Raw genomic sequence first — 21484 nt, forward strand, 5'->3', positions numbered from 1 at the left:
TATCTCCTACAGCAGATCAGCGCATTTGCAAGTGCCATTTTTTCAAGCACTCCCAAATATGTGAGTCACAAAGTTTAATTCTTTTCATACCATTTGGACAGAAAAATAAAACCTATGGAAAGTCCTCTCTATGACTTGCAAATGGTCAAAACCCAAAACAAGGTACTTGCAGCTGGTGCTTTCCAAAAAAGAAGGGAAAAACAAAACCAAATCCTGCCTCCAGACACGAACAGACCATTCCTTCAAGCCCAAGCCCTTTCAGATACAAGTCCTGCCAGAGAGGGCCTCAGAGAGAGAGGAGGGGACAGAGACCAGACCCAGGCCGCCCCAGCCAAACCTGGCTCGATCTTATTCACCCAGAAGAGGAAGCTGCCCTCAGGGAAATGAAAAGATTACATTCAGCACCATTTACTACAAAAAAACCAAAAACCACCCAAACAAAAAACCCCAGCCCAAAGCAGAGCCAATGAGAATGCAACAACACAGATGCAAAATCATTTATTGTAAATGTTTTAAAATCATTCTCCATTAAAATTTTTCATTATTTTATAAAAAATACAAACACACTAAAGTTCACATTTGACATGTAAAAAATAAAGAGGAAGAAGAGAAATCAACTAGTTTCACTAGTTTAAGGAACAATCCCTAAAATGAGACAATGATCTACAGTACATGGATCTTCTAGTTAAATAAGAAAGAGAGTCCTGGGCCATAAAGACTCAAGTCAAATCTAGTCAGAGGCAGATACTCTAGCATGTGCCCCTCACACTGACTAACCCAGAGCTGAATTAACTGAGAGACTAGGGCTAGAGATCTGTCAAGATACAGCACAAAACTCTTTCTCCTGGTAAATTTCTTTTCCCAACAAAACAAATACTCGGTTCCCTCAAGACAGGCAATTCTGTATCTGTAAACAACCAACACAGTCCCTAATATTCCTCCTACCCCCCAAATAGCTGGCAAAACTCTCCAACAATTTATTTTCAGGAGAGTGGTTCTTCTTGTATCACCACCATCTGCAACAGGATACGCAATCATTGTCTGAAGACACTGAGTCCTACAGGAAGGTTTGTAACACTGGGCAACAAGAAGCCAATGCATAATATCCATAGTAGATGTTCCACAGCCTTAATGATTCCCTAATGTAAGTTTATAAAAAATGCAAATGGAATGACTATCCAAAGTGAGAGCAGGATGCTGAAAACTCACAGGGACTCACGTTTCCAAAAAGGGTGTTCGGGAATCACAGGAACAATGAGGAGTTGCAAACCAATGAAGAAACACATGCTCCCATCTGTAGCTATATATATAGATCCCCAGGTAACCCTGGTGGTGCGCCTAAGGCTGGTTGGCTAAGACACTCAGGTGCAGGTCATGGAAGCAGACACAGAGCCACACCACTGAGGTCTTCTAAAGTGCCTTCCTTTTCTTCACACCCTGGCTTAGAGGTAGATCAAATACAACAGTGGAGGGAAAAAGGGTGATTTCAGTGAATGATTGGCTTAGTCATCCTAACCTGGCTGCCTGCCTCTCCCTGCTCTAGCAGCTCATGCTTATGTGATCCCACCTAAAAGAAGGCAGTGCACCTCTGTGCTAAAGATAAAGGAACGCAGGTTGGTGGCGTGCTTCAAGAAAGCAGTGAGCCATGACAGCACCACCGCACTCCAGCCTAAAGGATAGAACAACACCGTGTCTCTATCACCTCTACCCTAGCTGGCTTCCTGCTTTTGTCAAGAGTGGACCCAGCTGAAGCAGTGCTCAGGAGCTGTTTTACTGGGCTTGGAGCCAGAGTGCAGAATCAGGAGAGAAAGGAGTCTCCACCTCCCTGGTTGTTCCTGGTGCTTCTGAATTAATTCACAGAATCTTTTCTGTAAAACAGAGTGAATTCCCTTCATCTCTAGGACTCGGTGGGGCACTGCTTTCAGACGCAGTCCGACTTCCATCACTTCATTCTAAAAAGATAACACAGATGAACAAAAGTTACTGATTTTTAAAACCATTATAAAACGCTTATGTTTTTATTTCATTTCACTGGATTTGAGTATAACATCTTGGATGAAATTGCAACGTTTATAAATTACTAACAGAGGAAGTTTACTGTTCAGTCCACATACACACATACCCCTCTGAATACATTTCAAAAGGCAAATCACATTTCTTGTTTGTTGCTTATTTCTCTGGGTAGGATGCACGAGAAATACAATTTTGATGATGTGCTTTTTGGGTGCTGAAGACATTTTAACATCCAGGCTATTTTCATAATCTAACCATAAACTCTAAAGTTTCAGCTTTTAAAATGTGTTTAATATACTGTGAGAAATCCTGATAAGAGAAACACTGTGATCCCTCGGGCGAGGATGCAGGTACAGGCAGATGCAAGTCCCTCAGCAGACACACACCGAGGGAGCCTGCCAGGGGCTACACAGCAGGAGTCCAGCCTACCCTCTGTGTCCAAAATAACCCATGATGCTGACCTATTCTGTGACATTTGTAAAACAGACTTCCCCATCTTAGCCTGGGGCCCCACTCATCTAGAAGGTGAAGAAGATCAAAGATAGGGAAGAGTGAGGGACAGTGGACTTGAAAATTTTTATCATTATATTTCAAGGAAGGTTTCTATTTTTATAAGGCATCAAAATATGCACGCAGTCAGATCAAAATAATCACCATAGTTCCAAATTAGAGAATGAGAAGGATACACACACAAAACCCCTCAGGAATACAAATTACAATGTGATTTCAGATTCAGCTTCTAAAGTGCACGTATATAAACCCCAAATAGAATGGACCATAGGCTGGCTCGAGGGAAATACTCAGAATCCCTGAAATTGTCTATATAATTTCGTATTGTGGGGAGAGGTATGCATATTTTTTTTTCCTGGGGAGAGGCACACAGCTCTCTTCTAATTCTCTAAGGGGCACACAAACCAAACAATTTTAAGAATCTTTGTTCTTTGAAGACTAAGAACATTACATTGTGAGACACTAGTTGCCCAGCTAATCACAGGATGGTGGGGGAATCCCCCAAGCACACAGCTCATGTGCACGTGGAAACTGGCGTAAGAATTCACTTGGTCCCTCTTGGTCCCTCCCAGGGCCCTGGGCCTCTCCCTGACACATCTTCCCTCTCTCGAGTTTGCCTCTGACCTCATCCCCCTTCTGGCTGCCTGACTGTGATGAGTCTCTCTTCTCCTTTCCTCACTTCCCAATTCTTCTCCGTGCACCCTTCCTTTGAGAGGGCAGTGACACTCACATTTTAAAATCATAAAATCGCTTAAATATTGCACATTTATGCTCTGGAAAGTGGAACATGGAGTCGCAGAAAACCCCACATTTTCTGAGCAGGTCCACTCAGATGAAACGTCTGAGAGAAAGAGTGCAATTTCCAAAAGAGCAGAGACTTTGCTCCCCCACAGCTGCCTTCCCAGCACTGAGCCCTGGGGAAACACCTGAGTCTCCCTGGCAAGCTCAGGGTCTTCTCGGAGCTCTGCTCAGGCCTCACAGCAGCCTACCCTGTGCAGCCTATCTTGTGCTGTACGAACCTCACAGCCTCGGAATCCTCTTGAACCTTTCCTCAGACCTCTGCCCACCTCCCTGGCCTCTATTTGGAAAGGGCCAATAACAATTTTGGAAAGGAGCCTAAGAAAATCAAGACCAAGCACACCACAGCAGCAGCCCTCACAGGCATCACAGGCCTCTTTACACAGGTGGAGACTGAAGATTTGTTGTGGGTGGGGGTTGTTGCTGTTTTCTTTTGAGACAGAGTTTCGTTCATGTGGCCCAGGCCGGAATGCAGTAACGGGATCTCAGGTCACTACAAGCTCCACCTCCAAGGTTCAAGCAATTATCGGGCCTCAGCCTCCTGAGTAGCTGGGATTACAAGTGCCTGCCACCTCGCCTGGCTAATTTTCATATTTTTAGTGGAGATGGGGTTTTGCCATGTTGGCCAGGCTCGTGTTGAACTCCTGACCTCAGGTGATCCACCTGCCTTGGCCTCCCAAAGTGCTGAGATTACAGGCGTGAGGCACCAGCCTGATCTTTTTTTTTTTTTTTAATTCCTGTAATTGGGGCACAACCTCTTCACTCCAGACATGTATATTGTCTGCCTGCCCCAGAGACACATTTTATTGAGGATGCTCTGTGAGGAAGCTTTCCATGTATGAGACTCTTCCAGTGAGCTAAAATTTGGCCTTCTGAATTGCATTCTTAAGTACTGCTTTACATAACTTTCTGCCTTCTTAGGCCAACATTACTCTTGCCTCTCATCCTCCAGAGATAGTGTCATCATATTAAACACCTTGCCTTGTACTATGCGTTAACACGTGTGCTTTTAAGCCTCTGTTTCATGCTTTTGATTCTAGACCGTTACTGCACCTGCTGCCAACCACAGCTACTTCTAATTTGCCTTTCTCACCCATTCAACTAGTATTTTCTGAGTACCTACAGATGTGGAGAAAGTGATTCGGATGGACTGTGGATGAGAACATAAAATATCCAATATCGCCGGCATTATAAACGAGAGTAAGCAAGCCTCCAAGCGAGGTATCAGAAAGTGAGGTCCCCAGCAATGGCCAGAGCTTCACTACAGAGCAATGAAAGGACGTTTGGAGCCTTGAAGCCATTTGGCCTTCCGACCTTCCTTTCTGCCAGGTTTTGTTCTGAGTGTTAAAAGTTCTCAGAGTCTCACAAATGGGGTGTTTATTACATTTATGAAACAGCGTATCTATTTCCTTGTTCTGTTCTTTGTTTTATAAGTTGACGAGTAAATTTGTCATAATTTTCTAAGGAAAGGAATAATCTTGTCTTTGTATACCCCTCAATTAATTTCTTAATGGTCTCGGTGGCCTTCAACAGAAAAAGAAATAGGTTCCCCATACTGAGATACCCCTTCAGCAATTTAGCTGTATCCTTCATTTCAAATTCTTCAATTCTTACTTGTCTTGTGAAACCAGTGTCTCCATGAAGGTTGCTAATCATGTTGTGAAGTAGGATGCAGGGCTTAGAATGTGGGCGAACTGCATGAGGAAACATGCAGCAATGTTCATCTTTATACTTAAATTATCTTTTTCCTGAGTTTTCCCCAACTACACTGTCTAATTCTGGAGGGCATGGAATGTGTAGGCTCCACACAGAGTGGAACATCACCTCACAGCAACACCGTCACTCTCTGCCTGAGTTATGGGGCAGAAAGAGTTACAGGGCTGAGTGGATGAGTACATAAATGAATAGTCTGACACAGTACCAAGTCCCCAATGTTGCCAAATCAACCACATCAATCTGACCCCGATCTGGTTCCCCTGTTTATTGTCGCAGCGCTGACTCCTTTACTTACCATCGAGCAAGAGGGATGCTGGATCAAGCCCCAGATTCTCACAACCAGGTATGTTCTGATCATGGAAATCATGTAGCAAAATGCCCAGCACCAACTCCTCACTCATCACATACTTCATAAAATTTTCATCATCTGATGGAACCCCATATTGCAGATGGTGGGTTACTGTGGCATTTTTGCCACTGAAAGGCAAAGCAGAGACATTAAAACATAAATAGCATCACACAGCAACTCAAAAAATGAGTTTAAGCAATAACTTTTTTTTTTTTTTTTAAGTTTTGCATGTTCTTCCAGTACCAAATAGCAAAGGCTGTTCTGTTGTGTACTGGAAGAACATAGGTTCATCACAAAAATTTGAGGTGATCCTAAATCCTTCCTCCACCTAGTACCCACGCTCTAGGAATCCACTGGCAGAGGCCATCAAAGGGAAAGTTGAAGCCCATCTATGGTCAAGATGCCTTAGACAATCCCAGGCTTGACCCAGCATCGGTCCCAATCCCAGCCTCCATCCCTTAAGGCAAGCCAGGGAAGCCTCCTCCTTTCTCCACACACACTCCTTCTCCATGTTCTCAGCATTGCCCCCACAAAGGTGTGTCAGGGATATTTAATTTAAGCAGTTCATTATTTGACCTATGAAGATGTTTAAGGCAAAGCCCAAGTTTCCTGTCATTGGCTGGATCCAGAACTTCTGAACATTGACAGAGACCACCCTGTGTATCAGCAACAAATCATACTTCCCTGCTTTGTCCCAAAGTGAGAAACTTTTCTGTCCCATTACCAGAGGCCCCTAGGGCAAGAGAACCAAGCCCTGTAACTCTCAGTAATGGGACCTGAAGAAAGGGGAGTTTCATCTTCCTAGAACATTTTTTCCCATTTCTAAAATTAAAATAATCAAGGGCTACCCTCCATTAATAAGTGTCCAATGCTACCCTTTAAATGCTGCTTCAACATTTAGTTCATTCATAGTTATCTTATCACTTTGGTTCAAGATGGGCCAGATTAAGAACCAGCAATAAAATAATTAGCAGGACGCCACATTCCAGACTATGACCTTGGGGAAGTTTTGCAGACACACCAGTCCCATTAGTGTGAATCAGGCCATGGCCGCGCTAGGATAGGCAAAGCGCTCCCTCTTCTGCCACAGGTGACATAGGCCGGATTGTTTATAACGGAGATGTGCCAGATCCTGCAGATCGAATGAGTAATGAAGAGTGAAGACTCTGAAGAAACTCACTGTTTCAAGGATGCCACTACAGGGAGGTGGAAAATGCACTTTCAAACTGCAGTCCAGCTACCCGAGTTTGCAGGTGTCTTAACTTGTTCCCTGAGCTCTGCCCCCTAATTATCTCTAATGATGATTAACACCTAGACAGCCAGCCACCCTCATTCCCAGGGGCAAGGGCTTCGGCTGGCTAATAAAGACGGCCAGAGGCTGACTTTCAGAAGACCAGGTCACAGGCTGAATGGGAAAATCAGGCCACCTAGCCTGACCTGGCTAGCTCATTAGGATAATCCCCCATGGCAGGTCACAGGGTAAATTTACATAAGGCTGAATTTTGAGAAAAGAGAATTTTCAGGGCCTTTCCCTCAGCTGCCCACCACTGGAATGAGTCTAGCTGCCAATAAACCAAAGGGCATTTTTCCATGTTCCTTTTGGGCCAGTCTATGGCTGAGGTCACAATGCCCCTGTAGACACAAATGCATGTGTTGGGGATTTAGCCACCTCCCACCCATGTGCAGCAGTGCCTTTGGGAAGCAATGGCTTTCCTTCCTCAATTCAGTACTTTAGAACCTCTGCCTGGACTTCTTGAAATAAAATGCAGAGATGTCATCATAAGTACCATGTACACTGCAGGTCTTTTTTTTTAGAAGGAGTCTCACTCTGTCACCAGGCGGGAGTGCAGTGGCACAACCTGGACTCATTGCAACCTTCACCGCCCGGGTTCAAGAGATTCTCCTGCTTCAGCCTCCTGAGTAGCTGGGATTACAGGCATGTGCCACCACACCCAACTAAATTTTGTAGTTTTAGTAGAGACAGGGTTCCACCATATTGGCCAGGATGGCCTCGATCTCCTGATCTTGTGATCTGCCCACCTCGGCCTCCCAAAGTGCTGGGATTACAGACCTGAACCACAGCACCCAGCCCACTGGGGGTCTTTGAAGAAGGAGATCAAAGCAGCCTGCACGGTATGTATCTTTAGACTTCAGGTCTGTTTGGCCCCATACCATGGTGCCACCGGCCACCATGGAGGAATGTAAATTCCTCCCTTCCCAGGTCTGCTAATATTATTAGCATTTGGAGCACTTAAGGTTGGAAAAAGGAATGTCAATATCATATAACTTTTGATGATCATATTCCAGAGCCATCTCAGGAATAATGGAACAAAGCTTTGATATAAAATTTAAGTCATCTCCAATAGTCCCAACGGTGTAAAGGATAATAAACCAGCTCCCCACACATACACTCTGATGCCTACATCTAAAGAACATTAAAGATGAGAGGAAATTTTTAAAAATAAAAAATGCATATGGGTGTGTGGCATCTGTAGTGCCTATAGTAGATACACAAACAGAAGCAATCACACTCAACCCTCGACAGCTGTTAACTCCATGGAAGGGAATAGTATCGGTTATCGGTGGTGGCCGTGGAGAATAAAGCAGGCAGAAGGTAGACGTTTCCTGTACATACCTCTTTATGTCTTCTCATCTTTGTTTTTTTTTTTTTTTTTTTTTTTATGACAGAGTCTCGTTCTGTCACTCAGACTGGAGTGCAGTGGCACAATCTCAACTCATTGTAACCTCCCCTCCCGAGTTCAAGAGATTCTCCTGCCTTTGCCCCCCAAGTCACTGGGATTATAGGCACCGGCCACCATGCCTGGCTTATTTTTGTATTTTTAGTAGAGACAGGGTTTCACCATGTTGGCCAGGCTGGTCTCAAACTCCTGAACTCAAGTGATCCACCCGCCTTGGCCTGGGATTACAGGCATGAGCCACCACACCTGGCTCCTCTTTATGTCTTTAATACTAAAGGAGTAATACAGGAGAATGTACTCCCGTATTGCTTGTGCTCCTCAAAAGCAAATGCCTATACATAGATTATATCATTTACATCACAGCATTACCTGAGACCGATTTCTACTTCTACCCATAGCTTATTTGAGCAGTCAATGTGAAACAGAAATAATTTATTTGGGACTGGGTGACCCTGGTTGAATCATACCATTAATCTGGGCTTCCTTTTTCTCATATGTAAAATAAGGGAGTTTAGCCCGTTGGTGTAAAAGACCTTCCCAGCACTGATGCTCTATGATTCTATTACTGGTTCCCTTCATGCTCTGAGGCTCTGGGAAGCCCTTCTAGGTAAATGATGAAGGGTGGGGTGGGGGGACCTCTTTCCAAAGGAAGAGATCAAAATGTAATGTTCCACCCTCTTACCTGAAGTCCACTATTTCAACTGAAGTGAAATAACGACTCAGAGAGGGCGATGTACCATACACATCTGTGAGCTAAAACCAACAGACGCAAATAAAACCACACACATTACGGACAGATCACATTACACATCACCTGACAAAGCAAAACTACTTTAAGACAAAGAAGATTCCACTCTAGCCAGGAATCAACTCATCTGGAGGTTCTGGATCTAGACCTAGGAACGTTTGAGCCTATCGTAAACCAAAACTCAAGTTAACACTATTTCAAAATAACTGCATTTATAAGGACCACATGACTCAGCTTCTCTCAGAAGTTACACTGGCACCTCATGGTCTTAGTGGTGAGAAGGTCAGCAGCTGGAGCCCACACAGACCTCGCAGACCGTAGAAGGAGAGAAGACCCAGAAGCAGCTGCTGGACAGAGGCAGCACAGACCACTCAGCACCTGGGACATTGCTTAGCCCGGGGTTTCTTTCTTCCTTCTCCAGAGCTTCATTGCAAAGACAAACAGCCATGCTAAGCCATGGTCTAGCAAAAATACGGAGGCCTTATTTAATGCATGAAACATTGCAAGCATCATAAGAAAAATAATGACACCTGTGTTTCCACTACCTAGCTTTCATGTCTTCACATTTTGCTATATTGGGTTCAGCCCTTTAATTGAAAAAATAAAATAAAGCTAAAGTGACTCCTACATACTATTCAGTTCCTCCTCTCTCTCTTCCTTAGTACTAACCATCACCCTGAAAGTGGCATGCATCTTTCCTTGCAAATTACTACTTCCTTATGTATTTTTACAAATTACTACTTTCTTATATAATCATAACAAACTATCTATAATTTGTGTTTGTATTCAAACAAAAGGCACCATATTCTACATAATCTTCTAAAACTTGCTTTTTTTCCACTCAGAGTTATATTTAAGATTTACCCATGAAGTAAATCCCAATAAAGTGCATTCACCTAACTTCTGCATAGATTCCTTTAAATGATGATGCCAGCTTATCCATTCCTCTGTGGGTGATCACATGCACTATTTCCAACTTTCCCCTATTAACACCCTAAGCTAAAGCAATCATCCTTGATGTCTCTGTGCATCTCTTCTTGGACATGTAGGAGTTCCCACTGGGCATACACCAAGAAAAGGAATTGCTGGGTCCAAGGGTAGGTGCATCTCCAACTCCACAAAAATTGCTCTCCCTTTCCCATTCCTCCCAGGAATGTATACATATCCACGCCCCACATCCTTACCAGCACTTAGTGTTACCAAACTTAAATTTCTGCCACTCTGATGGGTATGAAATAGTGCTTCATAATGTTTTAATTTGTACCGCCTTGCTTACTAGCGAGGGGAACATCTTTTCCTGGGTTTATTAACTCTTTGGGACCTCCCATCTCTGAATTTCTCACTCATTTCCTGTCCTTCTCTTGGCTTCTCTGTCTTTTTCTTATTTATCTAAAGTGGTTAGTTTTATATTCTGGATTCTAGTTGTTGATATTATGTTACAAATATCTTTCCCCAGGCATTGAGTAGTTGTGTTTCAGAGATCTGAATCCTAAACTAACAGTACTCAGGAGCATGTGCCATCCCCAGCTACAGTCATTATGGCTTAATGACCTATTACTTCATTCAATAACAAGCGGTAGAACATACAGAAAACAGCAGTGTCCTATGGAGCTCACCTTGTCTCCCCTCAACTCTAAATGGAATATCAAGGACACTGCACTTCCACAATGCGTTCCCATTGAATGCAACATGTACAACCCATCTCTCAAAGAGAGAACAACAGATGAGAGTACCTGCTATTTGTGCTCTTCTAATCTTGTCATTATTATTGTGATCTTTATAAAAACCTGGCATAACAGGGATTAACATATCTCCCCTTTTCACTGGAAGATAAAACAGCACTCCATTCTGTGAGATTAAGAAACCTGCCCCAGATCACTCTGCTCATAGAGAAGCCAAAGTTCAATCCTAAGTGTTATGGACACTAAAAACTAGCTTCTTCCCATCTTACCACAGACCCAGTGAGGATGCAATGGATACATATACAGTGAAGAAAAGTGTCTCCTGAATGTCAAGGAGGGAAGAAGCATAAAGGGACAAAAACGTTCGGAGAAAATGACTGGGTCATTTCACAGCTCTGAAACCCCAGTGCACAGGACGTTGCTGATAGGTTGACAGTTATTTAGAAAACTCAGGAACTAGGAAAGCAGCTTTCACAGGGATGCTGTGATGGGGAGAGGATGAGGATGCTGCAGAGGAGAATCTCTTCAAGCACTAATGTCAAGCACTCATGTCTCTCTCTTCCTTTTGGATTGAGCTTCCTATGGCAGGGGTGACGTCTGTCCTTCCTTCCAGTCTTCCCTGCTTCCTCCTTCCCTTCTTTCCTGTATTAATCTTTAGGGCCCAGTGCAGTGTTTTGCACATAATAGGTCTTCAGCAAAATTTTTAAGTTAAAATTTTCAGGTAACATATGGAGTGGTAGATTAGATCCACTTTTAGTGTGCATTGGAAGATTCTTTTTGATAACATGCTCCTCTGCTGTACTTAGGACATACTTACATTTTGGGACCTGTTAGTTACACTGCCCCACCTTGGGCCCAAAGAAGTGAAGTGGGGGATGGGGGGCTCCTCAACCCTTATTCTGGTGTCTCCCACACAATGTCTATGAGGCTTGGTGCAAACTGAGCAAGTAGCTCAGTGACTTGATTAGCTGAGTCTGATGCAGTGGCTAATTAGACACAGCTTCCAGAATAAGAGAGGTGCCATCATTAACTCCTCACCCATGCACAGGGTGTGGCAGTTCACATGTAAATAACAAGCTGGCTTAAGCAGAGTAGTGGCCCCAACCCTGAGAGAAAAAAACTGTGGCAGTGACACATGACAGGGCATGTGTTTAGAAAAGCCAAGGGCAAGGGCGTAAAGTTCCAATACTGTGATATAATAAAAATATATATACTGTCCAAGCTCCTGGCCCAGAATTCCTAAAACTCTTATTTCCTGAGGGGCAGGGGTTCCAGGTACATCTTTGACTCAAACATTTGGTCTTTACCCCAGCTCCTGACACAGAGCTGCTCCTAAATCTCTTGCAGTTTCCTGGGTTATAGGAGCGTCTTTATTTCTGATGAGGCAACTCTTGGTGGACTGCTGGAAGTGGGCTGATCACCAGAAAGACCAAGCCACAGCTAGAAGCCTGGAACTTTCAGGCAATGCAGAGGAGTGAGATGGTGCATGCCTGTAATCCCAGCTACCTGGGAGACTAAGTGGGGAGAATTGCTTGAGGCCAGGAGTTTGATATCAGCCGAGGCAATAGAGTGAAAACTGTGAAGAAAGAAAGAGAGACAGAGAGAGAGCGAGTGGAAGAAGAAGAAAAATGGAGAGAGAGAAGAGAAGGAAGAGGAGGAGGAGAAGGAGAAAGAAGGAAGGAAGGAAGAGAGGGAGAGAGGGAGGGAGGGAGGGAGGAGAGAGGGAGGGAGGGAGGGAGGGAAGGAAAAAAGAAAGGAAGGAGAGAGAAAGAAGAAGAGGAAGAAAAGGAAGGGAAAGGAAGAAGAAGGAGAAGAAGGGGAAGGAGAAGGGAAGAAGAAGAACATAGTGAGAACTGTGAAGGAGAGGAAGAGGAAGAAGGAGGAGGAGGAGAAGGAAACTTTTGGCCCCATCTTCACCCCACATCCTCCAGAGGGGAAAGTGGCTGGAGAGAGAGCTAATAATCCATCATGCCTATGTAATGAAACTTCCATAAAAGTCTCTAAAAGGGAGTCTGGAGAGCTCCCAGGTGGCTGAACACATCTACACAAGGGAGGCTGGCATAGCTGAAAAGGACATGGACACTCACGCTCCTTCCCACATGCCTGCCCTATGTACTTTTTCATCTGCCTTTTGATATCCTCTGCCCGTAAAGGACACATTACATGTGTCCATACATGTAATGCTTCCCTGAGTTCTGTGAGCCATTCTAGCAAATGATCAAACCTGAGGCGGGGTTTTGAAAACCTCCAATTTGCAGCTGCTTGATTGGAAGCAAAAGTGAGAACCTAGACTTGTAATTGGCATCTTAAGTGAGGGAATTTTTGTGGGGCTGAACCCTTAAACTGTGGGGTCTGCACTAACTCCAGGCAGATCACGTCAGAATTAAACTGGATTGCAGGACACGCAGCTGGTGGCAGACAATTGGTTGGTGTGGAAAAAACCACACATGTGGCCACAGAAGTGTTCTGCATTGAATGTGAATATAGAGAAAAAAATAGTTTTTCCTCCACAAATACCCATTTCCATTTACCTTTTATAACCAGAAACTTCTGAAAGTTGCCCTAATGGAAGAAAGGAGCTATTGATGTTACAATAAGACAGCAACACCTCCTGAGCATATTTGCTTGGTAAATGAAGGGCAGGAATCTGTCACCTCACTATGCCTTCCTTTGATCATCCGTAAATAAGATAATTCTTTAAAAATGTTTTTCAAGTTATTTTTATGTAATGTCATTTGCACCTGAGGTATACAGAGAAACTGCACTGATTTCCGTTTATCAGAGAAGAAAATGGCTCAGAGAAATTTGTGGATCTGCCACAGGCATCAACGTCAGTCCCTGCTCCTTTGCCACTACCTAGTGATGAGCTCAAAATACCTAAATAATTTCCTTGTTTCTGCCTCTGTGCAAGAGATATGGTTGTAAGATGAAAAATGACCATTCATTTCCCTTTGAAATAGACAGTCTTCTCTGCTATAGGTGACACACGTGGATGCTGACTCGTTTTATTTCTGCTCAGCAAATGCAAAACCTTTCCTTTAAAAAAGCAACCAAGAAGAAAGCAGCAAGAAGCTTCTCACTCTGCAACTTGCTTCAGGAAGCAGGTGGGAGGAAAGGAGAAAAGGGAGCTGAAGATAAGATATAAAGGAAGAGACTCTGGGGACTCGAGGGAAACGCTGGCAGGGGTGAGGGATAAAAGACCACAAATTGGGTACAGTGTACATTGCCCGGGTGATGGGTGCACAAAATCTCAGAAATCACCACTAAAGAATTTATTAATGTAACCACACACCATCTGGTCCCCAAAAACCTATAGAAATAAAAATAAAATAAATAAATTTAAACAATCCAAAAAAAATTTCAAAGATATAAATGAGAAGGAGAAAGAGAAACCTGGAGTAATCATCACAGGATACAAACTCCTGTGATAAAAGAAGCAATAGAATTGTATGCACGGGTACACAGAAACTGACTCTGATGTGACCTGGAATCAAATCAAATGGAAGCCAGATAACCAGCACTCACTCCATTCAACCCAGCAATGGCAGAGAAGAGTCTAACAGAGGGCAGGCGGCTCTTGCCTAGATTTTCTTACCAAAATTTCTGGGTCTGGCTGTGAACCACCCTGTCTTTGAGAGGATGATCAGGATGACCCAACCAACCCTCCTAGTCTGGTTGCAGAGCTTCCATCTCACACAGGGGTTCATCCTGCTGCATTTCTCACCCCATGACTGACACCACCATCCATCTGCCCAATCACTCAACCAGAGCCTGGAGTTACGCTCTCCCTCACTACCACCCAGTCAGTCACAGACTCCTGTTGGGTGAGGATACCTCTTAAGCCTCATGCAAATCTTCCTTGTTTTCCTGACACTGCCCTAGTTCAAGCCTCCCTCATTTCTCACCTGGACTATTGCAACACCTTCTAACTGATCTCTTCCTCCAGTCTTTCTCCACCAAAACACAGAAAGGCTAGAAGGAATCAATCTAACCATGTCAATCTGCTGATTAAAATATTTTGGTGGCTTACCAAAGAGTGGGAAAGCCTTCATGACCTGACCCTGCCTTCCTTTTTAGCCTCATCTCTGCAAGCTGTCACCACACAGCATTGGAAGGCCACAGTATTCTACTTTGCACATCCTTTGATGTTCCATGCTTTTTTATTTAGAAAATTCCTACCTCGTTTCAAAACTCATCCTGAGCATCACTTCACTTAAAGGCTTTCACGCCTTCATCTTCACCTCAGGTCGCTCAGGCGCCTCTCCTTTGCCATTGAAAACCATGCTAGAACACATCACGCTGTTATAAACCTATCTTTTTAGTTACTTCTTGTACTTGGACTGTGAGCCCACTGAGGGCACAATGTGGCCTGGCACTTGGCGTGCTGTCTAGCACATCACAGACCCTCGATGAATACTACAGGTTGGATCAAATATAGGACCTGAGGAAGTTAAAAGAACAGCAGCCTCCAGCATTTATGCAACTGGAGGCCAGGACTCTTCCTTCTGGCTTTGCACTACAGTAAAGATACTTACTTATTTCTTTTTAACAAACTTTTATGTTCAGGAGAAAGCATGTGCAAGTGTTACATAGGTAAAGTCGTGTCACAGCAGTTTGTTTTACAGATTATTTTGCCACCCAGGTACTAAGCCTAGTAGTATCCAATAGTTATTTTTTTCTGATCCTCTCCTTCTTCCCACCCTCCTTTCTCCCACCCTCCACCCTTAAGTGGGCCCCAGTGTGTGTTGTTCCCCCTTTTGTGTCCATGTGATCTCATGATTCAGCTCCTGCTTGTAAGTGAGAACATGCAGTATTTGGTCAGACAATATATTTATAAGCATCATTTCCTGCTAAAATACAGACAAACAATCCAAAATTGAAGCTACTTACTCTATAGCTACATGCCAATTATTATTCTAGTGAAACTCATATTCTAATATCAAGAACTCCTTAAGCCATACGTAAGATGGAATTACCCTTTCGGTGAGCAGGTGAGGCAAATCCTCTTCAGCAGCACACTCCTCTGGAATCTTCAGTGAGACCAAGAATGTTTGATTTGATGATAATTCAAGTATTTCATCTTCATCTTCATCAACATAAGTCACTAAAGAGAGCAGGGGAGGTGGAAATGAAAAACAAATGTAAACATCTGCATAAAATAATAAATTTTTCATCCCATTGACTACCGTACTTATACATAACTATGAGCCTCAAGGGTAAAGGCTGAACACAGCAGGCAAGTGTAAGCAGAAATGCTTTCTCCACTCAGTGAAATTCAGTAAAATACAGGGGGTCTGCCTCCATCAGGAGAAAAAACTTGTTTTATGGCAAAAGAGCCTCAGATTCCACTGAATACAGACTGTGGAAAGGGCCAGAGGGGGTAGGAAGAATACAAACTTCCTTATTAAACTGAAACTGTAGCTTAGCTAGGTACACAGGTGTCAAGCCAGGTACTGGGGGATAGTGGGGGAAATGAACATGATTGATGGAGGACAGGAAGTGGGAGCAAACAACTGCATCAACTCACCTCCCAATTTTGTGCTGGCAAAGACCGCCATGAAAAAGTAGTATCATTAACCCAAACAACAGAGGTGGGACTAGAAAAGGAGCGTGCAAGCCCATGTCTTGAAGTCTCCCCAGGAAGACAGAAGACAGGCATGAAGTCATTGCTCTAGACTATGTCTCACTAGACAGGTATGTTGACAGGCTCTGCTTGCAGAAGGGAAGTAAAATTTGCTGAGAGCCCCAGGTGTGCTGGAATTAACTTCCTGGGACAATTAGTTACGTGTTGCTGCTTGTGTTCTAATGACTGCTATCTAACTGATTTTTAAGTAGTTGGAACTAAAGGAAAATCACGCAAAGTGAGGAGCTAGGCACCAGAAGCTGGCACTAGTGTGCTAATTATGCTCTCCTGGCTCTATGTCAGCCTCACCAGCTGGCCTCACACAGAAGACCATCTCTCTGGCCCTGAGAGAGCATGGGTGGGAAGAACCAGGTGCTCATATTGCCATGGACTTTAAGTCCATAGTGGAATAAATTTAGTGCCTGTGATGGAAGGGCAGGTAGAAAGGAGGAAGATTCCTGGTATTCCTATTATTCATTCTGTGAGGACATCTGGAAATGTGAGGCATTAGGGGCAAGGAATGTGCAGAAACCAGTTAATATCGTAGGCCTGAGATTGGTAGCCAAGAAAGGCTTCCTCAAAATTCGCCCTGGCTGGCATCCTAGAACCTGGATTTTAGGAGGGTTCCCACCCTTTCCTGATGAGAGGGGCTCTCCATGCCTCAACTATTTGTACAATGTGGCTAACATCTCCTTTCCTTCTGGGAGTCTGGATTTTTGGTGCATGCTAGGCAGAAGCTACATGTATGATAAACCCCCAGTGAAAACCCTGGGCACTGAATCTCTAATAAGCTTTCCTAGTAGATGAGATCTCATATGTGCTGTCACAGCCTATTGCTAGAGGAATTAAACAAGTGTGAAACTCCACTGAGAGAGAATTCTTGAGAGCTTGCTCCTGGTTTTCTCTGGATTTTGCTGGATAAATCATTTTATCTAATGTATCTTTTTGCTGTAATAGATCATGGTCATCAGTAGGACTGCATGCTGAGTCCTGTGTATCCTCCTAATAAATTGGTGAATCTAGAAGTAACCTTGGGGACCCCCAAACATAGAGAATAATCCCTGTGTCCTTACTTGTTATAAGTCATGACATTATGTTGTATGATTAAAAAAAAAAGTTATGCCTTTATAGCAAAAAATCTTGCAAAGTACAGGAAATCATAACAAAGCTAAGAAACACATATTAATAATACTGAAATCAAGAAGGTTTTTCCTCCTATACTTGATTATATTTGAGGTCTTAACAAACAGGTAATTTATATCCTGCTTTTTGTTTTTTGCTGCTATTATTGCTTACTTATCCTGATTCTTTTGTCATATACATCAAAGGCCATTCCCATGTGCTTAAAATTCCTTGCAAAGATTATTTTAATTGATTCATAATGTTCATAATAGGCTCACCTATTTTCTTAAAGATGACATTTATCATTTTCAGCTTTCTACTTCTGTTAATAATATTGCAATGGATATCTTTGAGCTCTATACCTACAATGTAGATTTCCATAATAGATTTCAATGCATCAGAAAACACTAGGGATGCCAAGAGGATAGATAAAAGATTCAAGTAACTGCTAAACTCAAGGATACTGAGAAGAGATACCAAGTGTGAAAACAGGCTTCCATAATAGCTCTAATGAAATGTGCTTAATGTGTGTCATTTCATGGATCTGTACCAAGATCTAGCTAAATAAGTTGTGTGTGTCAAAATAATAACAACAGTAACAATGACGGGCTTATCCAGTCAGTAGAGTTTTTATGTCACTAATCAGATAATCTGGGCTGTACTTTTTCATGTAGAAAAACTTATTTTTAAAAAAATCACAAAAACATACGTTACACATTGAAGGAACAAAAAAACAGCTCTTTGGCTAAAATATAAGAAAATTAAGCTTGACAGAGAGGCCTTAAATGCCAGATGCCTTCAAGGGGTAATGGAGTGTTGCCAAATATCTCCCACGAAGAAATTGGTGGTGTTTAACGGAGGTTAATCGGGTGGTCACGGACGGGATAAAATAGAGCTGGGAGAGAGGAGGCCGAGAGGCCAACAGGCACAAGTTTGGAACAGACTGATTTGACTGACAGCAGTGGGAACAAAAAGAAAAAAAAATGAGAAAGGCCAGGAGAGTGGAAACAGAGCTGGCTTTAAAGGTAACCAGACTTAGTTTAACTCCTGCTGGCTATTTGTTAGCCATGTGACCTCTGAAGCTGCTTCCCCAGCAGAAATTTCAATACCTACAATGTAGGTGACAGCAAAGATGAAAAACAACATGCGTAAACTATCCCGCATGGTGCCTTGTAGTAAGTGGGAAAGTTACTATCAAGACACTACCAAGGAATGACCGGTAAGATTTGGCCATTACCTAGATATGGGAAAGAAGAAATAAAAAAGGGTTCCAAGATATCAAGCCCAGGAAGAGGAAGAATAATAGCTCCTGTATTAAGTATGACGCACAAACACTCTGCTATGCACCTTATGTATATATTTTCCTCACATCAACCAAATGAGGTAAGTACCATTGTTTTCATTTTTAAATGAAGGCATTGAGGCTTAGAAAAAATGCATGATTTGTTCAGGTCAATGAACTAGTGTGTATTAGGGTCAAAGTTTATTTATAAACTCAGATTCCAAAACCATTTACATTTTATAAGTGTGAAAACAGGCCCAGAGGGTTGACAAGTTTGCCTAAAGTTACACAAATAGATAGTAGCAGGACTAAAATAAACTTGGTCTCATATAAAGGGCGAGTGAATAGGGGAAAAGATGAGCAAGTTGGAATAAAGGATATGCTATGATCTGAATGTTCGTGCCTCCCTGAAAAATGCATATATTGGAATCTAAACACCAATGTGATTGTGTATTAGCGCATTCTCACACTGCTATAAAGAATATTCAGATGAATTGGAAGCTATCATTGAAGAAGATGATGGTGAGGGTGGATGGGTAGATACATAACACAACACAGGTAAGAGGAGAATAGAATGACATATATTTAGTTTAAATTAAACTTTTCCACAAACTTTTATAATATCCTTGATTTTAAAAAGAGGCTACATAAGGTATAGTTTTGTCCCCGTAGACTTAGATGAAAAAAGCAGGAGGACAAATTTATAAAAAGAAGCCGTTAGAGGGAGGCCGAGACCGGTGGATCACGAGAGATTGAGACCATTCTGGTCAACATGGTGAAACCCCGTCTCTACTAAAAATACAAAAAATTAGCTGTGCATGGTGGCACGTGCCTGTAATCCCAGCTACTCAGGAGGCTGAGGCAGGAGAATTGCCTGAACCCAGGAGGCGGAGGTTGCGGTGAGCCAAGATCGCGCCATTGCACTCCAGCCTGGGTAACAAGAGCAAAACTGCGTCTCGGAAAAAGAAAAGCGTTTAGAGTATGCCGCATTTCTTTTCTCTTTTTTGAGATAGAGTCTCACTCTGTCACCAGGCTGGAGTGCAGTGATGTGATTTTGGCTCACTGCAGCCTCCGCCTCCCGGGTTCAAGTGATTCTCTTGCCTCAGCCTTCCGAGTAGCTGGGACTACAGGCGCACTCCAGTACGCCCAGCTAAGTTTTGTGTTTTTAGTAGAGACCTGGGTTTCACCATGTTGGCCAGGATGGTCTCGATCTCTTAATCTCGTGATCTGCCCTTCTTGCCTTCCCAAAGTGCTGGGATTATAGGTGCGAGCCACCGCCCCCAACCAGATTATGCCAAACTCCTATAACACTTGCTACTTCCATTGCAGTTTGGAAATCATACTATTTTCTTTCTAAATAAAGAAAGGGGAAAAAGAAAGCACATCACAAATGTGGAATGTGCTACTACTTGGCTTTACAGTCTCTTGCTTGCATGTCATTGTCATTCCATTGCTGGATTATGAGCTCCTCTATGACAGTAACTATACTGTATTCATATTAATTTTACCCAGAGAACTGATATCTATTAAATATTTAATAATAATTTGTTAAATGATAATTAAAAGAAATTTTCAGTACTGTAAGCTCCATGAAGTAGAGATTCACTGTTGAATTCTCAGTATCTATCACAGTGCATGACGTAGAAGTTGTTTGGTCAATATTTGTTAAATGAGTTGAATACAAGGCGTTTGTAAGTGTATGCTTCCATAAGGTATTTGGAACCCTGAATATACTTTTTAAATTCCAAGTCCTGAAATACTGTTTTGCCACTGTATTTATGTAACTGTGTAAATGCATATTATCATGTGCTGCTGAAGCTAACTACCATTTATGACTTAGTTTTGATGAAGAAAATGTGCTCTGAGTTTAAGTCCGTGATACTAAAAACAAGTTTTTCTCCCTTTGAGTCCTAGAGATTAGGAGGTATATCCTTAGTAGTAGTAATAGAACGGGGTTTCTCAAGCTTGACACTGCTTTTTGGAATGGATAATTATTTCCTGTGCATTGCAGAGTGCTTAGCAGTGTCTCTGGCCCCTATCCACTAGATACCAGCAGCATAGCCCAGTTTTAATAGCCAAAAATGCCTCCAGATGTTGCTAAATGCTGGATGAGGAAACGATTGCTGCCGTTAGTTGAAACTCACTGCAGTAGACAGAGGGCTAAGTATCTGCCCAGGTAAAAGTTCCTTCTTAGGTCAGTTTCTCCTCTACTCCAAATAAAGGATGCTGCCATCTCTTTCCTTATGGAGATAACAGGCAAAGATTCAGGACTTTGGCTCCTTGATCTGAAATTTATTGGCTTAGTAGTGAGTTGAGTGTTATATCAAAGCCTAGAGGAAATAACAGATCAAAAAACCTTTAAAAATAATTTCAAAAATTACTCTTCTTTTCCCCCTACTGAGTAGTGCTGTTAGCCTCCCCCCCCCCCCCCCCCCCGCCCCAGTCTTTTCAAAGTCTTTTAACTATTCTGCTTTGGTTTTCCATGCCTGGAAGACGTCGGCAACACATGAATAGTAAATTCTCTGTTGACTGACTGGAACCATTGATGTGCATTGTTTCTGACGTCAAGTTAATGACTTATGAGGCCAGGTACTAGTTCCTTATTCACCCATTTCCCTTGCTTTATCTTTGCTATTCCTGGGCTTTTCTCCTATTAGATCATGTATTAGTCATGGTTGTTCAGAGAAACAGAACCCATAGGATGTGTACAGAGTAGTCCCTTTTTACCCTTGGCTTTGCTTTCTGTGGTTTTAGTTACTTGTAATCAACCATGGTCCAAAAATAGTAAATGCAAAATTCCAGAAATAAATAATTCATCAGTTTTAATTTGTGCCCTTACTGTTGAGAGTATCATGATAAAATCTCCTGCCATCCTCCTCTGTTCCGCCCAAGACATGAATCATCCCATTGTGTGGTATATTCATGCCGTACATGCTTCCTAG

At 42.8% G+C, this 21484-nt stretch overlaps 1 protein-coding gene across 1 annotated transcript; it reads right to left on the reverse strand.

Moving 5' to 3' along the window:
- Positions 1–1664: 1664 nt before the first annotated feature.
- On the reverse strand, positions 1665–21466 carry LOC118147740 (TPA-induced transmembrane protein-like). The gene is made up of 6 exons (XM_078352411.1): positions 21382–21466; positions 18821–18949; positions 15492–15619; positions 8768–8838; positions 5333–5514; positions 1665–1952 (listed from the first exon to the last, which is right to left on the reverse strand). Exons 1-6 carry the CDS (start codon positions 21464–21466, stop codon positions 1948–1950), a joined length of 600 nt encoding a protein of 199 aa, XP_078208537.1. The 3' UTR covers positions 1665–1947.
- Positions 21467–21484: the final 18 nt, after the last annotated feature.

The sequence above is a fragment of the Callithrix jacchus genome, chromosome 15 (genome assembly GCF_049354715.1).
Source record: "Callithrix jacchus isolate 240 chromosome 15, calJac240_pri, whole genome shotgun sequence".
Taxonomy (NCBI): domain Eukaryota; kingdom Metazoa; phylum Chordata; class Mammalia; order Primates; family Cebidae; genus Callithrix; species Callithrix jacchus.